Here is a 22,626-nt window from a genome sequence, read left to right as displayed (position 1 = left end):
CGGGGAAAAGGGGAGGGGGGGTGTGGGAAGAGACTGAATACAAACTGTGAACCTATGGATGAGTACAATGGGGGATGGGGGAAGGGCAGACGGTGGGGTGGGAATGGGTGGAGGGGAGCAATGGAGGGAGAGAAAAAAATGAGGAACATTTGTAATAATCTGAACAATAAAGATTTATTAAAATAAATAAATAAATAAATACATAAATAAATAAAAGAAAGTAGGCTAGCAATAAGATAACTTCTCTCACATTCACCATTTAAAAATTCACATCAAGAGCACTGGTGGAAATACCAATTGATACCTTATTATCTGGAGATGATCATGGCACTAGCTCTCCAGAGCTTTGAAAATGTTCATTTCTTTTGAGATAGTAACTCCACTTCTGGAAATCAAGCCTACAGTCAAAATCAGAATGTCCAGAACAAGATTTATGAACAAAGATATTCAGGAAAATATATTTTATGATAGAATTTTGAGAGAGCCAGAACATTAAATGTGAGTGGAAAATTTTAGAAAAGTATGGTATATGCATATTTTTGGTATAAGACTGAATACTCTGGATCATCAAAATTATATTTTAGAAGTTGTTATTAAAGAAACTAGAGGCCTGGTGCATGAAATTTGTGCATGACAGGGGGACCCTCAGCCCAGCCTTTACCCTCTCCAAGCCAGGACCCCTTGGGGGATGTTCGACATCCCTATCACAATCCTGGCTCCTAATCACTCACCTGCCTGCCTGCCTAATTGCCTCTTACTGCCCCCCCCCAATCACCCCTTATTGACTCTGTGTGCTGGCCTGATCATCCTTAACTGGCCCCCCTGCTGACCTGGTTTTCCCTAACTGCCCCTGCTGCCAGCCAGGTTGCCCCCAACTGCCCCTTCCCTGGTGGCCTGGTCACTCCTAATTGTCCCTTTTCTGGCCTGGTCTCCCCCAACCGCCCCCCTCTACTGACCTGGTCACCCCTAACTGCCCACCCCTGCCGACCTGGTTGCCCCCAACTGCCTCCCACAAGCCTAGTTGACCCTCTCTGGCCCCCCACCAGCCTAATCGCCCCCAACTGCCCCTCCTCTGGCCTGGTTGCCCCTCACAGCCTCCCCCCACCAGCCTGGTTGCCCCATGCAGCCTGCTGTTCAGTCATTTGGTCATCCCTCACTAACCCTCCTGCTGGCCTGGTCATAGGCAGCCATTTTGTGATGGTGTGAGGGTTAATTTGCATATTACCTCTTTATTATATAGGATGATTTATGGTGTAATGTTAACTAAAAAAGAAAAGGTATGCCATAGTCTATAAAGTGGCTACTAAATTGCATAATGGTATTGTCCAAAAAAAGTAATAGTTTTTGCCTTTGAGTAATGAGATTATAAGGGTGGTTTTTTTTTTCTGCTTCAGAATACTTGTATGTACTTTCTCAGCTTTCTACATTGAGCACAGGTTATTTTTAAAATCAGAAAAATATATGAATAGTCTCTTTGATAAATGGTGCTGGGAAAATTGGACATTCATATGTAAAAAAATGACATTGTACCTTTATCTTATACCACTCACAAAAATTAACTTAAAACAAATTAGACTTAAATGTAAGACCTCGAACCATAAAACTAGAAGAAAACATAGAGGGGAACTCCTAGACATTAGTCTTGGCAATGATTTTTTTGAAGATGGCACCAAAAGCACAAGCAACAAAATAAAAAATAAACAAGTGGGCTACATCAAACTAAAAAGCTCTGGACAGCAAAAGAATCAATAAGATGAAAAGTTAGTCTATGGAATGAAAGAAAATATTTGCAAACTGCATATCAGATAAAGGATTAATATCCAAAATATATAAGGAACTTAACTCAATGACGGAAATCGAACCTGGGACCTTTCAGTCCGCAGACCGACGCTCTACACTGAGCCAAACCGGTTTCGGCCTAAGTGAACATTTTTCCAAAGAAGACATATCAATGGCCCTCAGGTACATGAAAAGATGTTCCATATCACTAATCATCAGAGAAATGCAAATCAATACCACAAATCTAGACCTGTTAGAATGGCTATTATCAAAAAGTCAAGAAATAACAGTGCTGGCTAGGATGTGGAGAAAAGGGAACCTTAGCCGGGACCGGTTTGGCTCAGTGGATAAAGCATCGGCCTGTGGACTGAAAGGTCCCGGGTTCGATTCTGGGCAAGGGCATGTACCTTGGTTGCAGGCACATCCCCAGTAGGGGGTGGTGTGCAAGAGGCAGCTGATCGATGATTCTCTCTCATCGATGTTTCTAACTCTCTATCCCTCTCTCTTCCTCTCTGTGAAAATCAACAAAATATATTTAAAAAGAAAAAAAAAAGAAAAAGAAAAGGGAACCTTAATGCACTATTGGTAGGAATGTAAATTTGTATGGCCACTTCAAAAACAATATGTAAGTTACTCAAAAAATGAATAGAACTACCATACAACCCAGCAATCCCACTTCTGGGTATCTATCCAAAGATTATATATATATATATATATATATATATATATATATATATATCAAAGCGATATCTGCACCCTCATGTTAATTGTAGCAGTGTTCACAAAAGCAAGATATGGAAACAACCTAAGGGTCTATCAACAGACGAATGGATAAAGAAAGTGATTATATATATTTATATATATAAAAGCCTAAGCCACCGAACAACCAACTGATCACTGTGATGCACAGTGACCACCAGGGGGCAGACGCTCATTGCAGGAGCTACCCCCTGGTGATCAGTGTGCTCCCACAGCGGGAGTGCCACTTAGCTAACGGACCCATCCAGGTGGCCCACTAGCCAGGCAGCAGCCACTCACTCCCTCAGTATCTCAGTATTCCTGCAGGTCCAATCTATAGAGAATAAGCCAGACATTGACAGACCAGCACCACTGGCACGATCCGGACAGCACCACCAGCCTCCTGGAAGTCAGCCTCAGGCACCATGGCTGCTACCCCTCCCTAGATGCTCCACAAGGAAGAAACTATGTAAAAGTGACTTCCAAATGACTCCTGACAACTAGTGTGAACATAAGCAGGATGGATCCAGATCCTGGGCCACAAGGGAATCCCATGGCCCCCCAGAGGGCCAATCAAGTCCCCCTCCCCCCCAGCCCCGTTGGGACAGGTACCAGACGCAGGGCTCATGGCTGGCGAGCACAAATGTGGTGGTGTGAGCCTCTCCTGATCAGGACTGACTTGGTGCAAGCCCACAGCAGGCACAATGGGGCTGGATTAAATGGGAGTGGCAGGCAGGAGTGGCAGGTGATATTGGATTGCTGGTGTCAGCCCAATCTCTGCAGGCCATGCTGAGGTGCACAAATTCATGCACTGGGCCTCTAGTGTGTGTGTGTGTGTGTGTGTGTGTGTGTGTGTGTGTGTGTGTTATTGAACCATAAAAAATGAAGGAAATACTGCCATATGTAACCACATGGATGGACCTTGAGGCCATTGCACTAAATGAAATGTCAGACAGAGAAAAACAAATACTATATGATCTCACTTATATGTGGAATGTTTAAAAAAAAAAAAAAAGCCAAATTCATACAATAGAAACTGAGAGTAGAATGATAGTTGCCAGGGTCTGGGTAGTGGGAGAAACAGAAAGATATTGGTCACAGCTTAGAAACTTAGTTATAAGATGAATTAGTACTGTGGATCTAATGGACAGAATGATGACCACAGTTAATAATACTCTATTATATTAAATATTAAAGCTGCTAAGAGTAAATCTTTAATGTTCTTACCATAAATACACAAAAAAATATAATCATGTGAGTTGAAGGATGTGTTCATTAACCTTTTTGTGGTAATCATTTCATAGTAATGATTGTGAAATGTGTGTGTGTATGAAATCATATAATGTACACAAACTTACACAATGTTAAATATCAATTATATCTCATAACGTTGGGGGGAGAAAACCCCTAAAAGTGCAATAAATGTAGCTTTAGATTATAAAATAATAACAGAAGAAAAGAAAAATATCTGAGTAGAAATAAATCTCTTTCACTCTGTGTAATCTTTAGTTTCAGTCTTCTTTTTAGTAAGCAGGATTCTTGGCTGCAGAAACTGCCTCTGGCAATCTTTAGCAAAAGTTAATCTGTTACAAAGATTTGACACACACACAAAAAAAACTGTCTTGGAAAAGCCTGGTTAGCAATGGGCTGCTGTGATAAATGACCTCTAACCAGTCTTCATATTTTTATATCACTCAGGCTCAAAGACCTTGGAGAGGATGTCCCATGCCTAGTCTGGGTCACCTGCCTGCATTGGAATGAGGGAGCTAGACCATTAACTTTCTCTGGGGAAGGCAGGTACCACCTCTCTCCAAGACAAGACAGAGTGGGAGAAAAGTGAGTTCCCAAAACTATTAGAGTGCTGTTAAAAAGGGGGATTAAATCTTATTCAACTGAAATGTGATGTCACTACTATTTATCCTTTCTGTTGGTAATTTTGCTTCTTAAGTGTCTTCTCCATATTTCCTATTAATTTATTTCCCTGAAATGTGGTCCGTCTCCCTTCTCTATTTCAACTTTCTCACTCAAGCCACCAACTGAACTGACTGGTAGATCCAATGGATGTTTCTCAGGTCTTATCTCTCTAGGCATCTTAGTCTGGGTTCAACTAAAAGCTGAATCTGAGACAAGAATTTGAATATAAGCAGTTTAATTGGGAGGTGACCTCAGGAAAGGATATGGCAGCCTGCCATATCTAAGGTCAGAGCAAACTCTGGAAGCCAGAGAAAGTCCAGAATAAAAAGATACAGATACTGGTAGCTGGAAGTCTGGCCACATACCACTGATAATTGGTGAGGAAATATGAGCTTGACCAATAGAATTTGCTTTAATAGTCATTTCTGTGTTGCTCATGACTCTTCACTAAATTTTTCCTTCCCTTGGATACCAGAATATACCACCCCCCTTTTTTTTTCTTTGCCTTCCTCTCTGATCACTGCTTCACTTTCTTTGTCATAAAGTCCATATCTTTTCCTCTATACTTAGGTATTGGTAATCATCCAATTTTTGTCTTATCCACACAATCTCCCCCCATCAACTTCAACATATCTTTGCAACAAAAGCCCATCTATGTAATGACTGATCCAGATTGATATTTCTAGCCCTGCTCTCTTTTGTGGAGTCCAGACCCACAGCTTATTGAATATCTCCACTTGGGTCTACCATGAGCACCTTAACCCCAAGGAGTCCAAAACTTACCTCTCTAAATCTTACTCTCCACTGAACAACCTCTTTCAAAATGGCAGTGCCATCCATCTGGGTTCCCAAGCCAAAGACCTGGGATCATCATTCCTTGTCTCTTTCTTCTCCTCACCTCTGATGCTTAATTGGTCACAAAGTCTTGACAATTCTAACTTCTAAAGTTCTCTTTTTTGCCCTCTCTACTTATAAGGCAGACTACCTTTATGCACCATGATCAATATGGTCAATTACAGCAAGGTATAGAAGGTACTCCTAGCTTTCTCCCCATCTTCTATTTGCTCCTTTTGGGTTCATTCCAATTCCTACACATTTGTTGACTTCATTTCTGCCCCTTTGGCTTGGAAAGACCTCGGCTTCTCTGGTTCACCTCAAAGTGTTTGCTGCAGCTTTAAAGTTGGACTTATCCTCAGAATCTTTGCGCTCTTGTTAGGATTCCGAATCAGTCAGGATCCAGTTTGGTTGTGAATTACTGAAATAAAAAATAATGGACTTACATAGACTAAAAGTGTATTCATTTTTTATATTAAAATCTCCAAAGGAAATTCGTCTAGGGCTTGTGTGGTTCTCCATAGTGTCTCAGTTTCTGATTTTGAGGAAACCCAAATTAAGACAAAGGGATAAAAATTTACTTAAGGCTTTTTATTCAAAATAAGAATTCTCATTAGCACAGTTATTTAACAACTTGATTAAACTTCAAGTGAACAGAGATGGCAGAAGCCCTAAGAAGATTTTCAATGAGTTACTTTTCCATGTGAAACTATCACATACTTATACTGCTATGCAACAGTTTATGGGAAGCTTGGTTCTGAGGGTAATCAGAGAATGTCACTTTTTCCTTCTGGGGTTCCCTGTTATATTCCTGCCCACAATTTCTCCCTCCACCATCATCACCAGGTTCTAACTTCTCGGCATCTTTCTTCACCTCTTTCCTTTAGGACTACTTATTCTGGAGTCCAGCAACTAGTTCATTGGCTTGCTCAGGGTCTTGTTCCACCTGCCTCTGCAAGGTCCAAAACTCTTCATTATCCAAGCGAGAGAGATGTCACTGAGCTGTGGGGACCATAAGAGCTGATAGTTTAAACACTTGAGATTTTAAGATTAACAATAGCTTACTGAGTTCACCCCATCCAAGGAATATTTACATCTTAATGAGAACAATATTCACCACTTGGCTCTCAAAATGGTGGTGATTTTCTGAATAGTGCCCTAGGGTACATAGATGAGACTACTCATGGCCATAGGCTACCAGTGCAGGAATTATAGCCAATCCTAGAGCCCCACCCTCTGCCTTAGGCCCCACTCCAAGGGCTAAGGGGGTCTTTATCTCCACCACACCTGTAAACCATTCTGGCATTGGATGGGAAACAACCTAACACCATTGATGGAGGATGGAGAAATGGAGCCAGTTCAGGAGAGAAGGAAGGAAAGTAGGGAGGGTAGGAGGGAGGGAGGTGGGGGGAGGGAGAAATGAAAGGGAAGAGAAGGGAAGGGAAGGGAAGGGAAGGGAAGGGAAGGGAAGGGAAGGGAAGGGAAGGGAAGGGAAGGGAAGGGAAGGAAAAGATTTTTCTTATATAACCATAATGCTATTATCACAGTTAAAGCAAAATTAACAATTCATAAATATCATTTATCACTCAGTCCATATTTAAATTTTAGAACAATTTGGAAAACAGAGGAGTACTTTTTAAATGTTGGAACTGTTTTACATCAGAACAGACAGATTTGTAGGAATAAATTAGGGGAGCAGAGATTGTACCCTCTTAGACCCTCTCAGGACTAAAATGGTGGAGTCTTAAGCTGAAAAACCAAATTATCTTTTTATACTTCTTCAGCCCAATAAAAAGTAAAAGAGCTTTTTCCAGTTTTTGCCTGGGTTTCTATTCACAGGATTTTGTATAAGTACTGGAAGGTTACTTCTACCCACTTCAAAGGACACATATCAGTCACCCTCTGAAACAATGAGAATAAAAGACTCATTGTACATTCTAAAGGGGAACATTACGGTGTCCGCTTGTCGTTCTTTATATCAAAGGCTCAGGAAAGACATGAGGATTTGTACATTTATACATGAGCCAAGAATTGTCCATTAACTTTCTAAACGATCCAGTCACAGTCTACTGAATTTGGAAGAACTGCCAAGGATGAAACAGCTTTTTCTGCTCAACTGGAACTAAGGGAAAGTGGTTTGGGACAGAGAGTGACAAGTCAGAGAAAGATAAAAATCACATCTCCTACCAACTTGCCTAAAAGAGAGTTTGCTTTAATTTTATCTGTTTGATCTTCCTGCTTGAGAATTAGTGTTTTCTAATTATAGCAAACATTTTTTTAGTTTTTATTGTGTCCCACACTCTATTCTCAGGACTTGATATGTTTTAGCTCATTGCATCCTCATAACCCTATGGAGTAACTATAAATCTTATTCTCATTTTTATACATGAGGAAACAGATGTGCAGAGAATTATGCAAACTTGCCCAAGATTGCATAGCCAGGAATAATTGGAAGATGTGTGATGGAGGAAGAAATTTTCCTCTACCCTTCTAGGTTCTTTTGGCTAATAATTAAAGCTACATGAGACAGATTAACAAGGGGAAATAACTAAATTTAATTACATGTGTATGTATGGGAACCTCACATATAGGAAAGACTCAGGGACCCCCACAAATATGAGAGGTTAGAGACAGAAAGGTAAAATTATATATATATGACATCCTGGGCCAGGGAATAAGGTGAGGCAACTGGGGCTTCAAAGAAGAGATGAGTTATTTGCAGGACTATAAGAAGAGCAGATATTCAGTAATTAGAAGTTTTTCTTGCTCAATGGATTGGTCATGAAAGTTATTTCTGGTGATAACCCTTATTGTGGGCAAGGTCCCCAATTTAAATTTTTTAAGGGAGAGGTGAAAGTTTCTCTTGAATCTGCATGGTCTCGATTGCCTTCAGCTCAAAATAACCTACATGCCAAAGTTGCCCATCTTCTGGGAGGTTTGTTCTGAACCCCTTCAGAGACAAAGCTTATACTCTGGCTGCAGCCTGCACTAATAACCACTAGGTTATACCACCTCGAGGTGAAATGCTGTGGTTTTTATATACATAGTCTCATTTGATATCATTGCTCTCATTACCTACCTCTGCCCCCACACTGCACTTTCACACTGCTTTAATTAATGATGCTTCCTCTCCTTTTTTTTTTTTTCAAATGAAGCTATGAGCTACTTGAAAGCAATGACTATTGTGTCTTAAATGGCAAACACTCATTAAATGTATGCAACAGAACAAGGACTCAGGTTAGGAGAGTGAGGCACTCACCCCAGTGCAAAATTTAAGACGGGGGAAAAAAAAAACTCAGCAATGAAGATAAATAATATTTTAATGTAATTTTAAAAAAATCAGGATCCATATTGGAGCCTGAGGCAAAAGAAAAAATAAGCAAGATTGATCCTATCTTTAAAATGTTAATATCTTGGTCATCATGGATTGTTTGTATTAATTATGATTTTTTAAAAATATTGCACTAAAATATTATTTTCCTTAATTATTAAGGTTTTTTTGTGCCTCCCCACCTCCACCTTACATTTTTCTCTGACATGAGTGCCTCACTTGTCTCATCCTAGCTCAGGTGAATAAATGGTTGAGATCACATGCCATTTACATTTTACAGATGAAAAAATTAGACCAAGGTGCAGAAAAGTAGAAAGCTGTATTTAAGGTCACACACTAACTGGTGTTGATTCTTTTGGATTTGTAACATAAACTTTGAAACTTCTGGTATCTCAAACTTAATATCTTAAAAATTGCTATCTTATGCTCTGGCTTCAAACAATGAATGACAGAAATAAATGAAATTCACAGGTAGGACAAAAATGTGAGCCAATGGTTTTAGAGGTTGTTCTAACAAGTGTATTATAAGCTACCTACATATGGTAATATTTAAAAATGAGATTTAATTGCCATAATCTATAATCATTAATTTATCCAGCAAATATTTATTCAGTGCCTACCATGGAATCATGGAATATTTTTCCTTTTTTATTTTTTATTAGTATGCCTACTGGACCATAAGATGAGTCACAAACATAGTAATTGCTAATTTTATTAGATTAACCTCTGGATAAAATAGCGTTAAATGAAATAACCATGTGTATGTGTATGAGCATAGTTGCTACTCAATAAATAATGGAAAAGACAAATATAGCAACACATATTAAATTAACAAAACTTAAAGTAAGAAACATTGTTTCTAGGAAATTCTTTGTGTTTTCCTGACTCATCTGAAGTTGGTTATCTCAGTTATTTCAAGCAGGTTGTTAATAAGGTCACAGTCATTGAGTAACACTCTTAAAAAGCCCCTCAAAGAGCATGTCCTGCTAACAATGACTCATTCATCAAACACTTACTGAGCACCTTCCATGTACCAGATTGGTGTTTTTTTTGTTTGTTTGTTTTTTAAATATATTTTATTGATTTTGTACAGAGAGGAAGGGAGAGGGAGAGAGAGTTAGAAACATCGATGAGAGAGAGTCATCGATCAGCTGCCTCTTGCACACCCCCTACTGAGGATATGCCCGCAACCAAGGTACATGCCCTTGACCGGAATCGAACCCGGGACCCTTCAGTCCCCAAGCTGACGCTCTATCCATTGAGCCAAACCGGTCCCGGCCAGATTGTTTATTAAATGCTGGAAATACAGAGATGTAGAGGCAGGGCCTGCTGTCAAGTTGGGTGGAAGTGGGGAGAAGGTCAACAGGCAAGAGTTCAGGAGTCTACCAGGAATGTTCATGGAAGACTTCAAAGAGGGGCCAGGAGCATGTCAGTTTAGAGTTGGGGTGTTTGAAAGGGCCCAATAGATAACTCCCTGCTTGGGATCTGTATTACTTATAAAATAAGACAAAGAAACTGGCAGTTAAAAACCATTACCTTTATCCCTGACACAGCTGATATTAGTTTATATCTGCCACCAAGCGGGCTTCCCAATGATGAACCCCAAAATTAAACTCACCCACCCACCCAGCATCCTCAGACCAAGTCAAACCTTGACCACAGAGGAACAAAGCCTGCCTCTGGAACATTGAGAGAGAATGGTGAGCAGCTTGAACCCAAAAAGGAGGATTTGGACCATGTGTGTCCATGTATGTTTGTATGGCATAAATTACATAATGTTAATGTGTAAATGTGTAAAGTGAACTTTAATCCTTAGAGATGGTTAGTTAGCATTTGAAATACCTAATCAAGAATCCACATTCCAGAGAGGTTTAAGCACTACAAATACTGTTATATAAACCTACTAGAGGCCTGGTGCATGAAATTAAGGCACAGGGGTGTGTGTCCTGTAGTCCAGCCTGCACCCTCTCCAATATGGGATCCTTCTCACAATCCAGGACTGCTGGCTCCCAACTGCTCGCCTGCCTGCCTTCCTGATTGCCCCTAACTGCTTCTGCTTGCCAGCCCAGTACCCCCCAACCACTCCCCTGCCAGCCTGATTGATGCCTAACTGCTCCCCTGCCAGCCTGTTTGCCCCTAACTGCCTTCCTCTGCAGGCCTGGTTCCTCCCAACTGCTGACCATCTTGTGGCAGCCATCTTGTGTCCACATGTGGGCAGCCATCTTGTGTGTTGGAGTGATGGTCAATTTGCATATTATTCTTTATTAGATAGGATGTCCAGAGGATTTGTTAATAAATAACATTAGAAATAATTTTTCATTGGTGAAATGACTGGCATTTATATACATATCTATATATATAAAAGCCTAAGTGGCCATCCAACTGTTCAACCGGTAGCTATGATGCGCACTGGCCACCAGGGGGTAGATGCTCAATGGCACAGGCATGGAAACATGGAACAAACTGATGAATTTCAGAAGGAAGTGGGGAGTGGGAGGGCAGGAAGTGATTAACCAAAGATTTTATATGCATACTAGAGGCCCAGTGCATGGATTCATGCACCAGTGGGGTTCCTTGGCCTGGACTGTGAAAATCAGGCCAAAACCGGCTCTCTAACAATGAGGTATAAGAATCTGGCCTGTTGAGCAGTCTAATATCTTTAGAGCAGTATCCTAGGTGCAAAGCTCCATTGGTTCTGTGTCCATGATGTCATGGAAAACTAACTTAGAGACTTAACTGTTGAATTGGCTGGTCTCATCATCAGAATTTTGTTGTATCTATCTTGGAGTGAAACTTTCCTGTAAGGTGCTTGTTGGGATGTAAAAGGCAGAGAGTGAGACTTCCACAAGTTTACAAGACCATGTTACATGGGTGGTTTTTTTCCCTAGTTGCTAATAAATATACATTTATTAGGCTTTGGTCTAAGCCTTGTTTTTATTATAACAGACCAACTAATAACTTACTTGTGTGGGTACAGATGTTTATTTCACCCTTCTACTTTTCTTGGGTAGAAGTAACCAAACAAAATAAAAGAGCCTGACCACTAAAGAATGGCCAATTTGCCTTGGGTCAGTTTACCTTATTTTTCCCAAACTCACCAACTAGGTAAGTCATTTATCCCCAAAGCAGGTGTGTCCCTTCACATGGAAAGGAAACTCAGTAGTAAAGAATAAGTGTTCCCCACCATCAGTGGACAAACCAATGTTCCAGGCAATAGGAATAGAATGTATGAAAGCACAGAGGTCTGATTAGCACATTCAATAAATTATACATTATTCAATATTCCTGGAGAATAAAGGGCATCAGGAGGAAATGGGGGGGGGGGGCGCTGAAGGCAGACATCTAGGCAGAGACCCATCACAAATCCATATAAAAAACTTAAGAACCATCAAACAATTCTAAGTAGCATGAAAACAGGGTAGGATTTACATATTAGAAAAATCATTTTGTTGGCAATATGGAGAATAGAGTGTGAGAGGAAGGCAGCAAGACCAAGAAAGTAAGGAAATGCTAAGAAAATATGATGAAATTTTCTGAACTAAAGGAGTGAAAGGGAGATGGCAATTGAGGAAAGAACATGAATGATATTTAGAAAGGAGAACTGGAAAGATCTAGCGATTGAGTGGATATACTGGGTAATGGAGAGTCTTATATGTTTGGGGTGCTATAACAGACTGAGCAGCTTATAAACACCAGAAATTTATTCCTCACAATTCTGGAAGTTGTAAGTCTAAGATCAAGACATTGGCAGATTTGGTGTCTAGTTCATAGAAGGCTAGCTTCTCGCTAAGTCCTCCCATGGTGGAAGAGGCAATGGAACTCTCTTTTCTATGCCCTCAAGAGAGCTTCACCTTCATGACCTAATCACCTCCCAAAGGCCACACATCTTCATACCATCACATTGGGAATTAGGTTTTAATATATAAATTGGAGGAGGGGGTGACACATAAATATTCAGTCCATAGCAGGAGGGAAGCTTATATTGTCATCTCTATTTTTATTTTCTTTTTTAAAATATATTTTATTGATTTCAGAGAGGAAGGGAGAGGGAGATAGAGATAGAGATAGAGACATTGATGGTGAGAGGGAATCATTGATTGGCTGTCTCCTGCACACCTCCTATTAGGATTCAAGCCTGCAACCCCGACATGTGCCCTTGACCAGAATCAAACCCAGGGACCCTTCAGTCTGTAAGCCAATGCTCTATTCAATGAGACAAACCAGCTAGGGATCATTTCTATTTTTAAAGTACACAAGTGGGCACAATTCATAGAGAAGTATTCAATCTACAAATATGTATTGAGCCACTAATATATAAAATAGAAAATTTGTGGTAGTAACTATAGGTGGTAGATTATATTTCCAAAGATGTTTGCCACAAACACTAATTTCCAAGGTTAAAATTCTTCCCTATATATTATGTACATAGTGCCCTGAAACTAGGAGTGCCTTAATATGTTTCTTTCTCTCTCTCTCTCTCTCTCTCTCTCTCTCTCTCTCTCTCTCTCTCTCTCTCTCTCTCTCTCTCTCTCTCTCTCTCTCTCTCTCTTTGTGTGTGTATTCAAAATGTGTTTATTGGGATGGTTTCCCACTCATCTTGATTTGAGGTGCTTTTAGTACTGCTTCCTTCTGAAGGAGCATCCTTCTGTAAGCCTTGCTTTTCCTCCTGTTGGCTGACAGAGAACAGTGGAGCAACCAACACACAAAACTACCGTTTGTGCGTGGCTAAAGACGGTGGTGATTTTATAGCATCCTGGGCATTTGACATCCATGAAGTAGAAATTGGGGCTCTGCACCAGGCGCTTCTTCTTGTGTTTCCTCTTCTCCTCTTCCGGAGAGGGATGGAGGAGATCCTTAGCGAGAGGCATATTGTCGTAGGGAGGTCGCCACCGCCGGAAAGCTGTTTCTTATGTTTATAGATGATTAACATCTATAGGCAGTGCCTGGCATGTGGTAGTTTCTCAATAAATATCTACTAAATAAATGGGAGCATATACTAGAAGAAGCATAATACCCCTGTGTGTTAGTTATCCATTGCTGTGTAGCAAATTACTCCAAAACTTAAAATCTTTTTTCTTTTTTTTTAGAATTATGTCTTTTTTTTTTTAAATATTTTATTGATGTTACACAGAGAGGAATTGAGAGGGACAGAGAGTTAGAAACGTCGATGAGAGAGAAACACCGACCAGCTGCCTCTTGCACACCCCCCACTGGGGATGTGCCCGCAACCAAGGTACATGCCCTTGACCGGAATTGAACCTGGGACCTTTCAGTCTGCAGGCCGACGCTCTACCGCTGAGCCAAACCGGTCCCGACCAAAACTTAAAATCTTTAAACAATGAACATTTATTATCTCACAGTTTCTATGAATGAAGAATCAATGAACTGTTTGGCTGGGTGTTTCTGGCTCAAGGTGTCTCACAATGCTACAATCAAGTTGTCAGCCTGACTACAGATGTCTGATAGTTATGGGGCTATAGGAACCCTTTCTAAGAATACTCACAAGGCTATTAACCAGGGCCGCTAGTTCCTTATTGTGTAGGTCTCTCCATTGAGCTGCCCACATGTGGCAGCTGGCTTGCCTCAGAGCTGATGATGATGAGGAGGATATGTGTGTGTCTGTGAGAAAGAGAGAGAGAGGGAGAAGGAGAGAGAGAAAAAAAAGAGAACATTGCCTTTTATGATCAAGTCTAAAGTCACCATCACTGTACCTTATTCTATTCTTAAGGGGGAGAGAGCAACAAAACAACTTATATGCATGCATATAAGCATAACCAATGGACACAGACATCAGGGGGGTGAGGGCATGAGTGGGGGGGACAATGGGAGGTTAAGGACACATATGTAATACTTTAATCAATAAGGGAAAAAAAAAACTCAAGTCACTACTATATCCAGCTCCCACTCACTCCAGGGAAAAATATTACACAATACCAGGGGATCTCTGGAGATTATCTTGGAGGCTACCTACCACATCTTGTGAATTGTTAACTGACTGTGCAACTAGCAGCCTCCAAATGCTGTAAAAGTGGTTATAAATTACTTATAAACCTTTCTTTCATAGTTTTGAAAACACAGAAACATTATCATCTCTTTGCTCTTCAAATGCAAAGGGCATTCCAGCAGGTAAATGGACAGTAATAAAAACTACCTTTGCACTGCAAAGATTCCAGGGAGATTCCGATGAATTGCTTTGAGGCAGTTTTTGTTTGTGTCTTTGGAACACAATATTGTTCCTTAATAGAATGAAAGTTAGGTTTGTTTGTGTTTCTCAAGCCCATCTCCACCAACCCAGCAAAACTAGATATCAGCCCAGCTGGTGTGGCTCAGTGGTTGAGCATCTGCCCATGTACTAAGAGATCACCTGTTCGATTCCTGATCAGGGTGCATGCCTGGTTTGTGGGCTTAATCCCCAGCAGGAGGCAGCCAATCCATGTTAATGTTTCTCTCTACATGGATGTTTCTATCTCTCCCTCTCCATTCCTCCGTCTTTCTAAAATCAATAAAAAACATATTTTTTAAAAAAAACTAGATACCAGTTTAAGCATAAAAATACTATTGATTAATAACTCATTTATTTAAACCATTGTTCTAAGATGGCCTGTGAAGACAAAGTGTCATTATAATCAGGCATTTTTGATTGAGTGGTCAGTATTTTCCAAAGAACAAAATGTGGGTTTGCTTTAGGGAAGGGAAAAAAATTTTTCTTGGTTTTAAAATGCACACACTTTCTCTCTCATGAAAAAAAATTAAAGTAAAAAATATATATATAAATGCTTTGCTTTTTAATGAATTTACTAAACAAAGATTTTGGCTGAGTTATCCAGAGGCAAACAAGGTCTCATGTGAGTATTTTCTAACTGGTAAACCTATATGGTCCTTTGATGGGTTAGAGATATGGGCCCTTTGTCTAATTTTAGCTCATGATTTCTCAGCCTCCGCCAGTGCCTGTGCAACTTCATTCTGTGGGATGAAGCTTTTTGAGTCAATTCCAGATAAAGCCTCAGAATAAGCAATTGAATGTTCATGGGGAGCACACATGGTAAAGTGGGGAAAAAACACACACATAATTTTCCTCTTACAGGACATTTGAGTCAAATTATTCCAGAAGAGTAATGAAATTTGTATCAAACATACAAAAAAGAAAGGAAATTTTGCCAAATATGCTGTGGGTGTGAACATTTTCACACAGCCTTTCCCCCACACACAATTTTGCACAGTGGCTGCCAACCCTGGCCCAGATGTTTCACATCAATCTTTGGACATCACATCTTCCCTAGGCCAGCAGAAACTCACTGTTTGCTCTGGTTGAATTCCCCTACACTCTGTACCTCTAAGACAAAAAGCATCTTAGGCCTTTGAGTTTTGTACCACCTTGGCAAGCTCTGTGTGGCTGGTAACCTTAACCATAAAAATGCTTTTAAATCATTTCTGTGATAATTAGACTAAGGTTTGCCCTTTGAAGTCTGCCTCTAGTTGGCATTTTGGGTATCACTTAACAAACCTATACCCAGCTTTTGTGCTCATATGTTGGCCCTGTGGCCATGGGGCCTATTAAGTTTTTATTTCAAGGCTGGATTAGTGATAAGAGCAAGCTTATCAACACCAATAGATCTTTGAGTAAGGTGCTTTTATCAGGTAGCATTTTCTCCTTTTCTCAACCAGCTCTTTTCTGTCCGATGTTTAAATAACAATTCATGTTGGCCTAGACTAGTGCTTCTCAAACACTAAAATGCATATATAAATCACAAAACATCTTGTTAAAATGCACCTTCTGATTCAGTTAGATCTGGGATGGGACCTGAGATTCTGCATTTCTAGTGAGTATCCAGATTATGCTGATGTTGCTTAATTCAAAACCTATTTAGAGTCTCAAGGGCCAACAACTAAATCAATAGTGATTAGAGGCAAGGCTTGCTTTCCTGTAATAGAAACTGGGTGATCGCTCTCTGTCACAAGGCAAACTCTTGAATTTTTCTCCAGCTACATGGGTTTGAATAAAGAAAATATTGTTTGAGCCGCTTTAGTTCGATAAACATATTTCTTGTTTCTAATGACTGTAGTAAGTAATGGAAATTGTATGGACATTTTTAGCACTTGTCTTTTTAAAACATCAGCACATTAGCTGTGGTTTACTTTGTTTGAAGTGACCTCCACTGCTGCTCAGGAAACACTCTACAAGTACTTTAAGAGAATTAATCATACTGAATTAGTGATTGGATTTTAAAAGCCTTGCTAATGCCAATACATTCTCAAGGACTTTCAGTGACATTTCATCTCTCTCTCTCTCTCTCTCTCTCTCTCTCTCTCTCTCACACACACACACACACACACACACACACACACACACTCGCATACAATTGTCCTACAGACTTCAGAAAGGATCCCACTTGACTAATACTAATAATTGGAAGTATCACAATAGAGGAGCCCAATTTCTTTAAGGATACTCCATTTAGCTCTAAGACACAAATTGGCTAAAAGACACTAGAGATGGGGCATTAGCAGGCTAGAGGAAAATTTCCTTTGCTTGTCACTGAAGAGTTTCAGACAGTTCCAGAGGACTGGCCACACTCAGTTTTGTACACTACTTAATTTTGCAGAACATGTTACCTTTTAGGTGTTTCTTGAATTTGTTAGGTGTTTCTTACATTTGCTGGGTTTTTCTTGAACTTGAAGGGCGCAGATTCTGAAGACAGGGAAAAGCAAATGATTCCCACTTATTCTTTTTTTTTTTTTTTTTTGGTTGGATTTACTTGCCAGGATTTTGTAAAGCAAATAATACAATTTTATAATTTCTGTCTAAGTTACTCCAATGTCTTGGCAGGTCTAGAAAATTCAAGATTTTTTTTTTATTATTCTAATAAGGGAGATCTGTAGGTGACTTTCTTTGAGTTGTCATTTGAGGATTGACCATTTCCTTTACTTCTATGAAATAAAAAAGTAGTATCTACCTTTATGCTACATTGCTAAATAGAGGAGCCTCAGGAACCACATTAGCTGGGTTCAAACCACCATTTCATTCCTTAAGTCACATCATTTTCCTCATCTAAAAAATGGGGATAATAAAAACACCTCTCTACAGAGAGTTTGCAGGAATACCATCTGGCACATAAAAAAAAAAGGTGCTCAATAAAAGTTACTGGTTGTTTTAATCCAAATCAATACAATTAGTTGCAAAATGGCCAACACAGATTATTGCAACCTAACCTACTACCATATTCTGCCTATCTGATGTCTAAAAACAGCTGATCAATTGCTTGCATAAAGTCTATTCAATGGTTTGGTAGTGTGACAAGGCAGCCATGTGTGCACAGAACATCAGAGGATACTAGTTGTTTCTTCCCAACCCATGAGGGCTTGAGGAAGAACATAAGTGATGAAAATGCTTTGAAGAGTCGAATGCCTCATAAAAACACACACACATACACACACAAAAATGCACAATAGTAATTGCTATAAACTATATTAATATACTACGATCCTGGATTTTATTTTTAGTTTCTGGTTTTCTAAAACCCTATATGGTACATGTCAATCAATATTCAAGTGTGTATTAGATCCACTGCTCTGAATTAGTTGTTATGAGAATGTCAAAGATGATGTAAGACAAGATTTCTGTCCTCAAAGGTTTGGCAATCTATATATGGGATAGGTCAAGTATCTGCAATTCACTACAAAGATGGGGAGAGGTGCTCCAGTACAGATTCAGGGTGGTTTTTGAAGTGTTATCTTAATAATGAAATATCACCTGGAGCATCCCTATTTAGAACTCAGCTTTACATCTTAGGCAATTCTGGTTCACTCCTAAAAAACTATGTGTGTGTATGCAAGTGTGCTGCCCTAGTCCAATCTAAAGCCACTATTTTTCTTATTTTTATTCATTCAACTAATGCTGATTAAGAGCATATTATGCATGCTAGAAATTTTGCCCCATTTATTCTAGTCACAATTGTACAAAATGGTCTTGAGTTTCTCAGGCCATAGCCTTTACTAAAATGAATAAATTAGGGTAAAATATGTCACTCCTCAATTAAGCAAAATATCTAGATGAGCCAGTTGTAAGGTGCAAGATTCGTTTTAGAAATAGTCATCAAGACGTTAGTGGAGAAATCCAAAGTTTATGTATGGAGTGTACCAAAACCAGAAATTATTCTTAGTACCTTTTACAGTAAAAGCAGAGAGTTGTGGCCTGTCTGACTGTTCCAATGTCATTCCATCAATAATCATTTTATTTTAGGGTATTAATAGCTACCAAAAGAAAATAGAATCCAGTTACAATCAGACCCTTATTTCAATTTGCTGGATGCCATGGGTAAAATCTCCAGGCAGCCAAAAAGATGGGGACATTTTTATTCAGCTATAGCACATTAGACCTTTGATATAAGATATGTTTATGAACCAAGAAATGTTGGCTTAAACCCCAGGGCCTCTTAAACACTTAACTTCTCTGAAAAATGGTGGAAGGTATGTTATTGAGGCAAATAGTTTAGAAAAGTTCAAAAGAGAAATAAATGCTGGATAAACATATATGAACCCTTGACATTTAAGCCCTGTTGGTCAAAGGACATCTAGCTATTTTCACAGGGAAATATTTTTTCTCTTGAAATCATTTGGAAATAACTATTTTTTTCTTGCCACTCAAAAAAAAAAAACACAGAACTTTATTTGTCATAAAACATAGTGAAGAAAACTGAGCCCAAGCATATAAAAGCCTTAAACGCATAAGCCTTACCATTGTCTTTCCTACTGTAGTTCTGTTAGTCCTTAAATATAATGGTGTTGAAAATGTTCTTTTTGAATTTATTTTTCTAGATTGTTTCCTGTCTGAGCAATGATTACGAGTCTTTTAGAATGACTTCTATTTGTTCATTGGATTAAAGGTGAGATAACAAGGTTTTTTCAATATCCTGGGGACATTCTTAATCTGGGAAACACATGTTCCCACATTTTTTTGAATCTTTGTGTGTTCAGTGATTAAGTAAGAAGGTTTAAAAATCTCCCAAATGGTTTAAATTCATTTTGCACATAATTTGAAGTTAGAAACATTAAGATGAAAGCCTGGAACGTTAAAGGTAATAAATAGAAGGTGAAAGAAGGTGGAAAAGGTAGGAATTTATCGACTTGTTCTTTGCTATTGTTTTCTATATTTCTCTCAGTTCTCAAAATCATCCTTCAGTTTATTTATTGAGACGTTTAATGCTTTTTATTATCCCACACACAGAGATAAAAATATTAAGATGCACTTACTAAGTAGGACATGAAAGATAGTTCTGACTTAGGTAGTCACACTTCCTTCACTGTACAGAGTTCTTATACCTAAAACACAATTTTAAAAGGCAGTCTGCCAGACAGGCATGCCTCAGTGGTTGAGTGTTGACCTATGAACCAGGAGGTCATGGTTCAATTCCCAGTCAGGGCATTCAGTCAGTGCATATGACTGGGTTGCAGATTCAATCCCCAATGTGTATATAGGCAGTTTATCATCTATCCATTACCAAAAATTGCTCAATTTAACAAAGAGATAAAACTTTCTCCTGTCCTTCAGAATAAATGTTTCTTAACTTGCTTTTCTTGCACCCAACAGAGTTTTTATAAGTTTTCTAGGCCATTGGTATTTGAGAAAATGGGAAGAAATCGTTTCATTATCAAAATAAAGATCTTAATGAAATAATGTGGTTTCTAAGATTCAAGTTGTGGATTTTTTTAAGGCACAAAAATCTTATTACAATAATACTCTGGTTGAAAATTTTTAAACAAATTTAGGTTGTTTTTTGTTGTTGTTTTTTTAGTTCAGTAATAATAATAATGGGGGAAATCTTTTCACTGCTTTTATCAGTGAGACTGATTAACCTGGCATTATAGAAAACATAACTAATACTCAGAATCCAAGATGTGCAGGACCTTTGTCTATATTTGATGTTTTACAAAAGCTTTGATATGCATAAAATGTATATTCTCTGGTCCTGTACCTAAAGATGCCAATTCATTAAGTCTAGAGGTTCACCTGGGAATCTGCACTTTTACCAAACAGTTGTAGGTGATTTTGATGTTGGCGGTCCAAGGACCGTTCCTGGAGAAGATGGTTCTGTAGCTCCTTTTGACATGGTAACAGCGCAGCCTGCTACATGCTGCTTTCTGGTGGCATGGTTGTTGCTAAAGATCCTTCAACAAAGATCTTCAGGGGGTGAATTTATTGCAGTTTGACATTTTAAAATACATTCTGAATTATCCTCAATTATTACAGTTGTTTTTGGTTCAACACCTTTGATTTAGTCACTAAAATCTTCCCGCCAATTAATGAATATGCAAGGGCATATCTGGTAACTCTCCATAGCCACAATACATGTTTGGCCAGAATATGCTGGTTAGATAATAGAGGTGGGGCTGCCTAGTCACCCAGTTTTGAAATCCAAATGAAATGTTAGAATTCAAATAAAGGGCTCTTAGCTTATCACCATTATATATCAGAAAAGTGATTATGTCATTTACAGCAAATACTCATTGATGGTGCCTACACGTTAAAAAGATGTTGAGCCAAAACTGGTTTGGCTCAGTGGACAGAGCGTCAGCCTGCGGACTGGAAGGTCCCAGGTTTGATTCTGGTCAAGGGCATGTACCTTGGTTGCGGGTACATCCCCAGTAGGGGGTGTGCAAGAGGCAGCTGATCGATGATTCTCTCTCATCGATGTTTCTAACTCTATTCCTCTCTCTTCCTCTCTGTAAAAAAAATCAATAAAATATATATTTTTTAAAAGATGTTGAAATGGTAAAAAGAAGGGGTTGAATTTGGACAAAGATGGGGTTATTTTGACAACTGGTATATAGTGTTGTCTGTTTTGCTGAATTTCATCAACTATTGCTTCGGTTTATTCTGTGTTGATGCAAGCAAGATTTGAGAAGGCTTCTGGTGAATTCTAGACTGTCTCTGAGTAGCTTATCCTTTATCATAACCACCTGGAGTAGGGAGGGGTCAGGAAGTTGCTGCACCAGAGAATGGCTTTTCTCCCGCTGCATGAGGGCTGGACTATCTCTACAAGGAGGCAAGATAAACTCTCACAAATTAGTTATAAGGTAGAGTTCTGTGAGAGCCAACAGTTTACTTCCTCCCTTCCTCCCTTACCCCTCTTTTTTTTCTCTGTTAGCATCCTGCAGAAGGTAAGGGAAGTGTGGTAGAACGTATTATTTGTTTACAATTCTTCTCTCTATTCCCTTCACTGTGTCATGACTTCACTAGGCAGATTATGCTTCTCTGTTCCATTGACTTTGAGCTTGGCCATATGACTTGCTCTGGCCAGGATAAAGTGGGCAGAAGTGATCATGAATGAGTTCTGAGCTGAGATGGTAAATGGCATTGAAAATTTCTGCTAGGTTCTTCTTATATCTGCATCTACCATGAGAAGAGTGTGCCTTGAAAAGCTGATGGTTCCAGAATGAGATACATGTGGAACAGGCCTCGATCTGATTCATAGCCTTAAGCAGAGCTGCTATAACTGACCCAGAGACACATGAGTGAAAACAATACTGTAAATGTTGTTTTAGTAAGCCACTAGGGTTTTGAAGGAGGGTGTTTGTTATGCAATAGCATCATAGCATTAACTAATACAGGAAGGTAACCTCCATTTACTCAGGATTCAATCCTTGCCAAATACCATTTACATTAGCTCATTTAATCTACAAAATTTCCCACTGAGTTCTAAATACTCCCATGTTTCATGAAAAATCTGCTCAGAGAGGGCAAGAACCCACAGCTAATAAGTGGTTGAGCCAGAAGTTCAAATTCACATGTCCAAATAGAGTGATTATTTAATGGCTTTTTTCCATCTTACTGCAGTTAACACTACAGGTGATAACAACAACATAAATGTAACAGCACTCTTCTATGAAGGGCTTTACAGTTCAATGCACTTTCGTGTTATCATTTTTTCATCGATAAAAAATGTCCAATTACTAATTGGGAAAAATGTCCAATTACTAATCTATTTAGTTCTGCTCTATATTAAATCACAGCCCATGTGATTTGAAATAGT

At 39.2% G+C, this 22,626-nt stretch overlaps 1 protein-coding gene and 1 long non-coding RNA gene across 2 annotated transcripts in view; one reads left to right on the top strand and one right to left on the bottom strand.

The window, feature by feature from the left end:
* Positions 1 to 22,626, top strand: part of LOC311614720 — a 169,601-nt gene that overhangs the window by 100,692 nt on the left and 46,283 nt on the right. The window contains exon 2 of the long non-coding RNA XR_014793706.1: positions 19,412 to 19,479. This is a non-coding gene — a long non-coding RNA (uncharacterized lncRNA). The remainder of the gene's footprint in view (positions 1 to 19,411; positions 19,480 to 22,626) is intronic.
* LOC311614977 (small ribosomal subunit protein eS27-like) lies at positions 13,176 to 13,486 on the bottom strand. The gene has a single exon (XM_084870080.1). It carries the CDS (start codon positions 13,462 to 13,464, stop codon positions 13,210 to 13,212), a length of 255 nt encoding a protein of 84 aa, XP_084726206.1. The 5' UTR covers positions 13,465 to 13,486; the 3' UTR covers positions 13,176 to 13,209.

This window comes from Pipistrellus hanaki, assembly GCF_964339955.1.
Source record: "Pipistrellus hanaki genome assembly, chromosome: X".
NCBI lineage: Eukaryota > Metazoa > Chordata > Mammalia > Chiroptera > Vespertilionidae > Pipistrellus > Pipistrellus hanaki.
Note: the sequence above shows the minus strand (reverse complement) of the source record. Positions and strands in the feature narration are given on the sequence as shown.